At 47.4% G+C, this 12,221-nt stretch overlaps 1 protein-coding gene across 1 annotated transcript; it reads left to right on the top strand.

The window, feature by feature from the left end:
• The first annotated feature begins 4,893 nt into the window (after positions 1 to 4,893).
• On the top strand, positions 4,894 to 12,150 carry LOC124176386 (tyrosine 3-monooxygenase). The gene is made up of 6 exons (XM_046557610.1): positions 4,894 to 5,350; positions 8,044 to 8,155; positions 8,375 to 8,500; positions 8,616 to 8,669; positions 9,217 to 10,036; positions 10,464 to 12,150. The coding sequence occupies exons 1-6, from the start codon at positions 5,282 to 5,284 to the stop codon at positions 10,990 to 10,992; spliced, it is 1,710 nt and encodes a 569-aa protein (XP_046413566.1). The 5' UTR covers positions 4,894 to 5,281; the 3' UTR covers positions 10,993 to 12,150.
• Positions 12,151 to 12,221: the final 71 nt, after the last annotated feature.

Genomic DNA, 12,221 nt, shown 5'->3' with positions numbered 1-12,221 from the left:
TTACGATACTCGGGACTGAGCTCCGCTTGCACAGCGATTCGATTTGTAAACCGAATATCCCAGTTTCGCGTCTCCGGCTTTCCATTTCGAAAAAGCGGTATATAGGCAGGTATGCGTACTTGTTTCCACCGTGATTTCAATGGAATTGTGCTTTTCCATTTCTCGAACTAAAACTCGCACAACGTTATAAGTTCGTATTTGTAGCTTTGTAGCTGTAGCAGGAATCGCCGAGGATTTACACACGGGGAAAAAAGATTCCGCGATAATTCCGTTTGGTTTATTCAAGCGACGCGGGATCGCGAGCTAATCCATTTACAAAGATCACTTTCGTTCGAGTGCTCGATCGTACGATCGGCAAAAATGATCTCAGAGCGACCGAAAACACTTTGCCACCTTGAGTTTTGTTCGAATCGAACCTGTAAATGTTTCAGCTAGCTCGCTCTTTCCATCCACCGCCTCGATTAAATGACTCTATTTTCGAACGATGCCGGTTCGTTTTCGCTCAATCCAACCAGAAACTTCACCGATATCCAACAAATAGTTCGGGAACGGTACATCCGGTTGACTTATCGGCGATCTGATTGACTATCCGCTCGAATTTACGATCGTGCGAGGGAAACCCAGCGCCCAGTGTGCGCAGAGTTGAGTTCGCGGGTGAGAAACCCGTCGCGACATAAGCGGGAGCCGGAAGTACGATTATTGATACCTTGGCTCGATATGAGCCGGTGTAAAAACCAGTCAGTGATCTAGATAAGGCAATGGTTCGTGGCAGCGGAATTTCCATAGCATTGTACCGGTGACGTGAAGCAAGTGCCGCACATTCTCGGTTATCGGGAACCTGGTCTCGCCGCTGGATGCTGGAAGTGGCAAGAGCAGAAGGCCTTGATACTTGAAAGGATACACGGCATACGCCGGCCGCCGACAAGCCTCCGTCCTCGCATCTCCGTTGCCGCGATTTGGCCAATCCGAACTTTCGAACGTCACAGCTCGAAAAACCGGAAGAACCGGCACGATTATCACCGCCATCCGTTAATCGCCGCGTCGCACGTATTTTCAAAGAATTTCTGACCCCGTGACGCAATTGGCAATCCAGGTGTATTTATAGGGTACCTATAGTACGTGTGACGCAAGGTGTGCAGATATTGTACGTACGTGTGGACGTCAGAGGTTAGCCGAAACGTCATCTCCGCAATCACAGGTACTTTGCTGCAACGCAAGATTGAGCGGAGCCGCGAGTAAGACCCAAGTAGGCAGGCTGATGGACTGATTAGAAAAGTGTCGAGTTGAGAAGGTGGAACTGCAAAGAGATCCACGAACTGGATACCCATCCCTGTTTTTCATAAATCGCCTTCAAAACAACGTGTTTACTTAAACAAAGATGTTATGAAAAATTCGTAGAAAAGAGCTCAGTCACGGTACAGTCGAGAAAAGTCTATTTATAGTGATCCTGGAAATGCGTTTACCGTATAATTGTTTCGGGTCCTTGGTCAGCCGCAATTATGGTAACGTAATGATAGCTGGATAACAATACTGGGAAAATACAGACGTGTAATTTATTAAGAAAGGGAAATTTTCGGGTGATTGTACAATGTACATTCGATATGTGCACGTGTGTTTTTTGTCAAATCGCGTAACGTTGTAAGTATTAAATGGAACGGAACATTGTTGATAGTGTTGAGAAAAAGAAAAAAAAAACTACGAACAGTTTTCGCGGACTTGTCTTGTTCACCCATCGTAATTTACTGAATCCGAAATTCGAGGCTACGTGTACTTAGACAACAAGCTTCTGCAACTTACTGTACAGCAATAAAATATGCATCCTTTATTTTTGTCCCGCTGGACCGCACGAACGAGTTACGAAAACGCGTATGAAATATGATGAACTTTAATTAATCACGTCGATACAACCATTTCACTTCATAACAACGAAAGAAATTTGTAGCTACCAATTAATAACATGCCTGTCTCTCAGCTCGGGTTGGAAGTACCAAGAATTACTCGACAGCCGGGTAAAATTTATTGCATGTGACCGCAAGATTAGTCGCGTGTTTTATGAGAATGAGGTGAATTACCGGTGACCGGCAGACGTCGAATTACAAATAGCTGGCATAACACGGAGGGAATTATCGAAAGACTGACGACACCTCGGAATTATCCCATAGCGAGTAGTCGGAACCGCGTTGAATGAATAAAAAAAGGTGCAATTAGTTTGTCGATCCACTATTATGCGAATCTGACGTAGTTTGGCCGATATAATGATCCATTGGCAAGTACCTTCGACACGCAATTGCGTTACGACACTGAAGAGTTCTTCTTCCATCTGCCGTTCAGCCGGTACTTATTGTTAGATCTTGAAATCGGTAGCGGGTCTCGCAGCCAGAGCCGGAGGCGTCGATGTGTAACTATCAAGTAGGATAAACGGAACCTTAGCAACAGCAAGAAATCACCTCGACGGGCACCAAGGAAGCAATTTGATAAATACGTTGATTAATAAATACGTTGGATTTTCGGCTGGTCAACCGATTTTATCCGACGGATATGAATACACAGGTGTATAAGTAATTCACCTGCGTTACAGAGAAACCTCAAGGCTGATGGTGTTGTTTAGGTAGGTACGGCTTGTTAGCACTTTCGTACGGTGCCGATCGTCTGTGTACAGTAACAGTTGATCCCGGAATTAATTATTGAGGAAATTGATATCTGCCTCCGGTATTTACTCTCGATTATTGTCGCTAATTGATACCCTGGACCGATCACACGCCTCAACTCGGTAAATATTTGACCATCGACCGGTTAACAATCGGTGTTTTTTTCCCTGGAACCTTGCGGAATCGAATCGGACTGTTTGCAGAGAGGGACTCGCTCGCGCCTTCCGCGGTCCATGAACCGCCGATTTTCTCCATAGCAATTTATCAGCATCGCTCTCTCGCCGAGATCTTGATCGTAAAATAGAGACATCTCACGAGCGACGAGTGATTGCGAGGCGACACCCAAGATTCGCGAATCCTCAGACTGGACCGTCATGTTTAGATGCTTAGATGGATCCGAGTCGAAGTACCGTGGATGATATCGAGTCGGGAACCAGCTAATGAAACGTGACTTGTTTTTTAATCAGCCTCGAGAGATCCGTGGCCCAAGAAATTCAGTCTTACGCGACGGATCGAATACAGCTTCGCTCACCTGGCCGTTACATTCCTATGGTAAATTTATCCGAGTAGCTCCTCCGGCCGCATATGTTTATCCGGGAGTCGCGGTTGAAAAATCATAAATCTACAGCGAGAAGATTTTCCCGGTCAAGGTGCGCAACGTGTCGCACGAGGAAAAAGAGAAACACGGAAAGCTGAGAAACTCGAGTTACGATACGCCTGTGACGGTTGCATGGTCGAATTGATAATTGATTCGAAGATGATTTTCGGAACAAGCATGCCAATCTTTGTATATTCATGAAGATGAAATAATTTTCGTTGTTGGAGTTTAATTATAGCCATCGGATGAAATTACGGAGAGTCGAGGGAGCAATGAGTGGGGATAAATGCACAACACCGAAGGAGAATTAGCGAGACGCGTATGACTCAAAACCTGGTGTACGATTTTTACGGGATAATTCCCGTCTGAAATGCTTTACTGCTCGACATAACGATTATTTTGTAATCAAGTAGCGGATCACGCTGGTGCAAAAACTGCATTCAAAAATCCGGTTGTCGAACGCGAGTTCAAAACCGAGCTGAAAAGAGTCCCAGATGGATCTTTAAGCTCGAAAGCATCGCTACTCAAATTATAAATGGTCGAATTTCATCGACGGTGAAAACGTTTCGCCAGCTGAGCCGGTTGATCAGCTTGGATAGACGTAATGTCACGGCTGTTTGGGCTACGTGAGTATCTGAACGCGATCAACTGATTTGCACGTTCGGCACGATTATTTTGTACACAGAGCGAACATCGCGGCTCGGTCCGATCGAACTTGACCTAAAGAGGGTGGCAGAAATTGACCATTAAAACAAGGTATCCTCGAAATTGGACAGACTGAAATAAATTAGTTGTGAAAATTAGTTATTGGTAAATAAAAACATTATGTGAAGCGAATAAACGGCACGACTTGTACACTTTAACCGCACACCTGTTCAGCAGAGTGATTTATTCGCTCGACGTCTGACGAATGTCGCGACATTTTTTCACATATATGCAGTATTGCCCATTGTTGCGGAATGAACCGATAGTTCCGATTGTAAGGTTGGCCGATTGTTTTTCTAGTTTCATTAAAATTATGACAGCCGTGTTCATAGATGAAACAAAGAGAAGGTACGGTAGTTTTCTCGAATATTGGTGTATTTTTCAGAGAACATGCGTTAAACGACGAAAGCTGCGACGTTATTGTCTCGACGCCTCAACTGCGGAGTAAAGGTTTAGGGTATCGTCAGTTTGGCAAAAAGTTTCTTCCGCCCAAGCGGTTCCTGAAAATTTACAAATTCACCCTGACCGACAAGGTGCGAAAACTCTGACTGAAACGTACGGAGCGTGTATTTCTTGTTTGGGTCGAGCGACGTCGTCGAAGGCTGTCGTAGCCAATACATTTTCGGTTTTAACCTGTTTTAACGTATCTTAACGTCGATTCGGACCGCCCCCCGAGGGATGCCGATAGTGGGGCACCCGCACGCGTCCCCCGTTCCTGATCGTGAGTCACGCGGGATCCCCCGGGTCCGGACCAATCGCGTTCGTCCTTTGCGAGCGCGCCGTCGCGAGTCGGGTTACGAAATGCGGGAGCACCGCGTGTCGGCGTCGCGGCGCCGCGGGGCTGTCAGGTACGGACACCCGAAACCCAGGGTGGGGGGCACCCCTGACCCCAGGAGTCGCGGTGAAGGGAGGCAGCGTTTATATGCTGCGACCAACCGCCCCAACCGCACATTCGCTCGTTAGCTTCACCCGAAGGCAAGCTCGTAACGCTCGAGATTTCGAGGTAGATCGTGCGGAGTATTTTGAACTTGGTAGTAAATCACCTTGCGACAGACAAGCACCAGTCACTGTTTGTGGTCGCAATTAGTAAAGTTCCTAGACACCGCGCGCCGACATCTCGTCAAACGGAAAATCCACCGAGTTATCAAGATCGGCAGTGAATCTTGAAAGAAGCAGGAATCAGGCCGACAGTCGAAGTTTTGCATCCAAGTTTCGCCACTCGTCTCACCGTCGAACAACCCGTGCTACCTACCACCGGTTTTTACCTGTGCTAATCTACAAATTACTTTTGTCTTCCGTCACCGTCAAGTTTTAATATCGATAAAACGACATGATGGCCGTCGCCGCTGCCCAAAAGAACCGTGAAATGTTCGCCATCAAGAAATCCTATAGCATTGAGGTACGTATAAAATTCCCCAACCCCTCAGCCAATCTCCTCGTTCACCAGGTTATCCGTGAATTAACTAACCGAGTCTCATCGACGATCGCCACGTTAACAATCAAGCGAGCGCCTCGCCTCTGTGTAACACTCTTCTCGGACAGGAGACTTCGATTCTCCAACCGGGAATACCGTGGATTCTTTCTTATCTGTCATTTCGTAAACTCGCTTTCCATCGGCATAACCAGCTTCCCTGCAGTGGGCTAGGTCAGCGTCGAGTCGAGTATTCGGTCACGCGCGAAAATTGATCGTTATCAGGCGTATCGGGATGGAGATGAAATTCCAGTATCCGAAGAGTCAAACTTGAACCGACATCGAGCTGAAGTTGAAAGAAAAAAAAAAAAAAATGTTTGGTCACGAAGCGTAGACACATTACATAAATATTGAAAACACTCTCACAGCTGATCGCGTAGAATTTTAATACTTTGATCACGGGATGGAACAAGGTTAATTTATTCGAATAACACGTAGATTTTATGGCCAATTAATTTGTCAGATTTGTCGGGGCAGACTTGGGCTGAGTTGGATTCATTTATATTTGTTTATATCCTGGTTTTTTGACACCCTTGGGATTAAGCGCATCATCGGTCTGGCGGGTTTTTGCCTATAGAATTTGTTTTCTTCCATCCCTTCTCTCGTTCTTGAAGATATTTTTGCAACAACATTCCGCGATGCGAAAATATGACTCACGGGCTCCGTGCGATCTTTCGCAAGTCCGCATCGCGGCGATGCACCGACCGCGGTAATCGTCCGTCGGATGTTGCGTCGAGTATCCAGTGCCGTGCCATTCGGTAATGTTTGTCGGTGCTCGAGCGAGTCAAGTTCAAAAATTCAAGGACAAGTGACATCCGTCGGTCCTTTCGTATCGTCGTCGCGAATATCGAGCAGAGCGACCGGCGTCGCGTCCTTGCGAAAGGTTCCGAAGTCGCCGGGGTTACAACGTAAAGGTGAAGGTGATGTCGTATTATTTTCATGTCGCAAACAGGCTGGCTCGTAGGATCTAATTATCGATTGAGAAATCGATCGGCCTTGTCGGCATGATAATTACGGACGTGTTATAATTATGAGCGTGAAACGATTGTAACGGAGTGGCGTGCAAGAGCAATCACTACCGAGACCCTGAACATTTGAACACCGTTATCCTGTCGGAGGCTCGCCGCGGCTGTAACGCCGCGACTTGTGTTGCTCTCGATTATGCCGCATGATTTGTTTCTTACGAGCATGGTATACTCACCGGCGAATAACTACCGTCTTACTCCGATTACCATACGCACCTCGGTGCTACGCTCGGCGATATTTATCGCTGCAATTAAATCTCCATGATCGCGATATCGGAACGAGTGGGATTGATATTCTTCCGATCGGTACGCGGCTCGTTGTATCTCTTTTCTCAACTTGTGTCGGACAAGTTCGCACACGGCCGAGAAAACGATCATTAAAGTCCAACAGGCCCGAGTTCGCGACGGACGGTAATTATACAATTAATGATTCACACGTGGGCTGTTAAAGGATAATAGGGTGAAGGCAGCCGAGTTGCGGCGACGTTGGAAGAAGAGTTTCAGCGCACAGGTAACCGGCTGAAAGACGGGGGGAAACGACACGTGAAAATTTGGTGGTGATCGGGCTTTGCGTGAAAAGAAAAATCGGTTCCATCGCAAGCGCAAGCTGTGTTGTTGACGCGGATGATTTTGAGGGGGGTGTTCCCAAGGTCGGCGACGACATTCCTGCATGGTTAACGGTCGGCACGATGCTTCGCCGTTTTTTCAGAAGAACGGGATTTTTCTACGCAGTCATCGAATTGCGCTGGAACGAGACGCACAAGAGAATTCCCGCGACGGGTCCCTTCGCAACGGTCGAACGAAAGTGACTCACCGATTTGTAGTTCACGGCAGGAGATAACCCGCGTACCTGCATCGCGTTACGCAATTGCGTGTGCAGTAGCCGCTCATCGGACAACCATTCGACCGCGAAGTACTTGGCCCAGTTTACGCGAGCGTTGAAGAATTGCTAAACATTGCCTAGATCCATGTCAATTGCGAACCACTTCGCAGGTGAAGACAACGTACCTGTTTTCAGTCGCTCGAGCGGCGTCGCGCATTTGAAAATGGAGAGGAAAATAAGCGATATGTGAAAGGGCCGCGTCAGATCCAAAAGTCTTGTAGACTCGGCGGGGTGGGCGTAAAGATAATAAATACCATCCCCGGTGTTTTCAGTCTTTGCGGGCTTCCAGCGTGACCGCGTTAGCCCTGCAGCCATGTAGTCAAATTTATGCCTCACCGCTTCCCACCTGCCTCCGGTGCCGTCTCTTCTTTGGTCTCAAGCTCGACCTCCGACGCTTTGTACTTCTTTAAAGCATATTACTTCATTTCCGATCCTTCAGCGCCAGACTGCTCTCGCAAAGACGAAAGTTTCGCGCCCTCCTTTCGACTTTGCAGACTCCATTCGGCTCCGGCCATTCTTAACTGTCTCTAATCATCTACGGAAACGCAATTATTCCCGAGCTACGATAACTTGGACCGACCGAAATGCGGCATTCGTTGCGAATGCTTCGATTTCACGAGCATTTTTGAGATGGTCGAATAATTATCGGACGCGTCAAAGATCGGATCGTTTTTAGCATCCGTTTAAAAAATTCTCTTTTACGTTTGCTACAGAACGGCTATCCAGCACGTCGCCGTTCTCTGGTAGACGACGCTCGATTCGAGACTTTGGTAGTGAAGCAAACGAAGCAATGTGTGCTTGAGGAGGCCCGTCAACGAGCCAATGGTAAGTTTTTCTCTTCTGTTTTTCCCAAGCATGTCGTACTCCTGCTTTCTTTCAATATTGCGTTTAGACGTTCAGTGTTGTTATTTCCCCAGTTGTTCTGTGATTCTAAAAGAGTTTGACATACAGACGTCACGACCCTGCTGCATCTACATTATAGATACAGACACATTATGATTTTGCACGCCCGTTTTTGCATGGTTGTGTTTGATGTTTTAATAGATTCGAGCGCAGATCAGGCAATCATTTGCTCTCAGGAGCAACTGCCGCAAGACGAGCATTACAACGACGCCTCGTCAAGCGACGATGAACAAGGGGAGACGCTGTCCTGCGCCGCCAAGGAAGAAGGTAAGCTTGGAAATCTCGCCCCATTGTTTTACTTACCCGGGTACCAAATTCGATTCCCACCCTGGCATGAGACGCATGTGTGTTTGAACGTGTTCGTTATTTCTTTGACTTGCAGAGGCCAAGGCCGAGGCTTCCTCGTCGGATAGCGAGGGAAAACCAGACGACGACGGTAAGTGGTCCTAATTCTTATAATGTCGGTACGTACCTACCCGCCTGCACTTACGCCCACCCCTTCCGCCCACTTTCTCATTCTCGTTTTTCCGCGAAAAAATTCCATTGAGCTGCAACAGGCGGAGGAGGTGGCGGAGGCTAAGCGGGAGGAAGGAAATGGAGGGTGAAACGGCCCCATTGTCGGCATCCGGCCGAGTGCCCGGCACTTCGCTGAATTACGCCGACTTACGGCAGCCGTCGTGCATTTAGATTTTCACCTCTCCATTTCTCTCCCGCTATACGAGTACGTATTTCTACGTCCGTATGCCGACACGTATATACATAGTTGCACCGATATTCCACCCCTGCCAGTTACTGAGCCTCGGGGCGCTCAAGTTCCGACGACTTGGCGTTTGACTCGAGTAAATGGATTCGAACTTGCGGGCTATCTCTCGAAGCATAGCTCTCGGCTCAGACTGCACCGGGGAGAAATCGTTGCGCTTGGTAGATTGGCTCTAGCTGTCTTTACACCTGACGAGGTATTTTTTTCTCTCTTGGTTACGCAGACTCTGGGTTGACCGAGGAAGAGGTCGTCCTAGCTAAGACTATCGCGGAGACACCGGAGGGAGAATATGCGGTGCAGAAGGCTGTTCTGGTCCTCCGCATGCGCGACGGAATCAGCTCGCTGGCGAGGATCTTGAAGACGATCGAGAACTTCAAGGGGGTCGTCGACCACCTCGAGTCCCGCCCGTCTAAGAAGGAGGGAATGCAGTTAGACGTACTCGTCAAGGTGGACATGACCAGGCAGAGTCTGCTCCAGCTGATCAGAAACCTGAGGCAGAGCTCTTCGCTCGGTGGAGTTTCCCTTCTGGCTGACAACTCGGTCAGCATCAAGGACCCGTGGTTCCCACGTCACGCATCCGAGCTTGACAACTGCAACCATCTGATGACCAAGTACGAACCCGATCTCGACATGAACCACCCAGGCTTCGCCGACAAGGAGTATCGCGCCCGACGAAAGATCATCGCTGAGATCGCGTTCGCCTACAAGTACGGAGACCCGATTCCCAACATCCCTTACACCGAGACCGAGAACACCACCTGGACCCGAGTATTCGACACCGTTCTTGACCTCGTTCCGAAGCATGCCTGCATCGAGTATCAGAAGGCCTTCAAGCAGCTTCAGGAGGAACGCATCTTCGAGGCTCACCGTATCCCCCAGCTTCAAGACGTTAGTGACTTCCTAAAGAAGAACACCGGCTTCACTCTGCGTCCAGCTGCCGGTCTTCTCACCGCCAGAGACTTTCTGGCTAGTCTTGCCTTCAGGATATTCCAGAGCACTCAATACGTCCGCCACATCAACAGTCCTTACCACACTCCCGAGCCGTAAGTTCGTTTGCGGAATTACTTTGTCGCAACTTGTGAAATCTAATCGAATTCGCGATTTTTGTAAATGATTAACTTTCGGGATTCAACCTGTCCGTTCCGCGCTTCGTCGAGCTTCCGACTTTGTCAGGTGGCAATCGATACAATGTCGCACGGTGACTGTGTGCTTCGTTGGCGGAGGCAGGGGTAACGTAATTATCAGGCTACTCAGAGCCTGTAATGGAACTCTAATTGGCTTTTAACGACACGATGGCGTTGTCAACTCGCGCCAGCAGCGACTAACTTCCCTCGTCCCGTTGGAATGATAGGGAAAATTGTCATCCCGAGCTGGGATAGTTACGGAGTTGATTTTCCGGGCATGCACCGACTACACAGATTGGCCAATTCACAACCACCTCGTACTAACCCTCGTTCTACCATGTTACAGAGACTGTATCCACGAGCTGCTTGGTCACATGCCGCTTCTTGCCGATCCCAGCTTCGCTCAGTTTTCACAAGAAATCGGACTCGCCTCTCTCGGCGCCTCCGACGAGGAAATCGAGAAACTTTCGACCATCTACTGGTTCACAGTCGAATTCGGTCTCTGCAAGGAGGGCTCCGAAGTTAAGGCCTACGGTGCCGGACTATTGTCGGCTTACGGAGAGCTCCTTCACTCGCTGAGTGACAAGTGCGAGCACCGCCCATTCGAGCCATCGACGACCGCGGTCCAGCCGTACCAGGACCAGGATTATCAGCCCATCTACTACGTGGCCGAGAGCTTCGAAGACGCCAAGGAGAAGTTCCGCCGCTGGGTGTCGACCATGAGCCGATCGTTCGAGGTCAGGTTCAACCCGCACACCCAGCGCGTCGAGGTTCTGGACAGTGTAGACAGGCTCGAGGGTCTCGTTGCGCAGATGAACACGGAGATGGTTCACCTAACGAATGCTCTGAACAAACTTAAGGCATCATCCGCGTAAGCGAACGCCGGAACACCGTCAGCGACCCAAAGTCAACTCACCCTCGCCCTTTCACATTCATTATATTTCTTGAATATATATATATATATATTTTTTTTTTTCACTTTCCTGTAATTGGATCAACCTATGTAGGCTACCCTCGTTGGCTCCGTCGCTAGTGTGACTGCAGGCGACGGGTCTTGATATCGTCAAACTGACTGATGCCGTCGTCAAGACTTGCCTTCGCGGTGAAACAGTACATGGTATTCAATTATTCGCATCCCCATCTCGATAATTCATTGTCTCCACCTTGTGTATAAAGTCGCCATCAATTATTATTATTATTATTATTATTATTATTATTATTATTATTATTATTGATTATTATTAACGTACGCACATTTCAATGTATGTCTGCGTGTACGTACGTACTTCCGTACGCATACGTATACATACGTTGATACACTGTTGTATTTGTTTAACCACGATAAGCGCGCACCCATACTCGTAATCTCGTATTTTTGGTTCCAAAGATGTTGGTTATCATAGGGTGCGAGCGTAGTTCCGTAGTTTGTTGGATACCGTATTAAATAACTCTAAATTGATGCGGGTTTTCACCGCAGCAATCCGTGAATTATTATTTAATTAATGTGAAAGAAATGTTTGTTTTTATTTAATTATCTTCAAGTAGATCTCCTCTGTGGATGTGATTGCACAGCACCGAATGATTCAACGACATATCTTTCATTTAATACTGCACTTTACTTCGCAGATATAATTCAGGCATCATACCGATTACACATATATGTTTGATCTTTGATGGAATGTTACTATATATACGATGTATAATTTAAATAATTATAGTACGTGTATATCGGTGTTCCCTGTAAAGATGACGCGTATAGAAATGCCCGTAGAGATCTACTCGGGCCTAGGTATAAAGTCGATGTTGAAAGTAGATTGACACCTCACAGAGATAGTGTAGAGGTACACGCTTCATACGCACCCTGCACAATCCTGTAATTGTATACTTATTATATTTGTTGCATGCAAAAGAAAATTTCACAACGTTTTTTCCTATTACACATATATTATCAATACCTATCCAACTGTATGAATCATTTGGTTTGTATTATATTGTAAAGAACGAGCATAATAAAAATCAAGATATGTATCTTACATTTTTTCGCCAGTCTTATTTTCCTCATTTCCACGGTATATCCTACACCGATTAGGTATTAATTGTCACG

This window comes from Neodiprion fabricii, chromosome 2 (assembly GCF_021155785.1).
Source record: "Neodiprion fabricii isolate iyNeoFabr1 chromosome 2, iyNeoFabr1.1, whole genome shotgun sequence".
Lineage (NCBI taxonomy): Eukaryota > Metazoa > Arthropoda > Insecta > Hymenoptera > Diprionidae > Neodiprion > Neodiprion fabricii.
The sequence above is the reverse complement of the archived record's forward strand: the minus strand, read 5'-3'. Positions and strand labels throughout refer to the sequence as shown.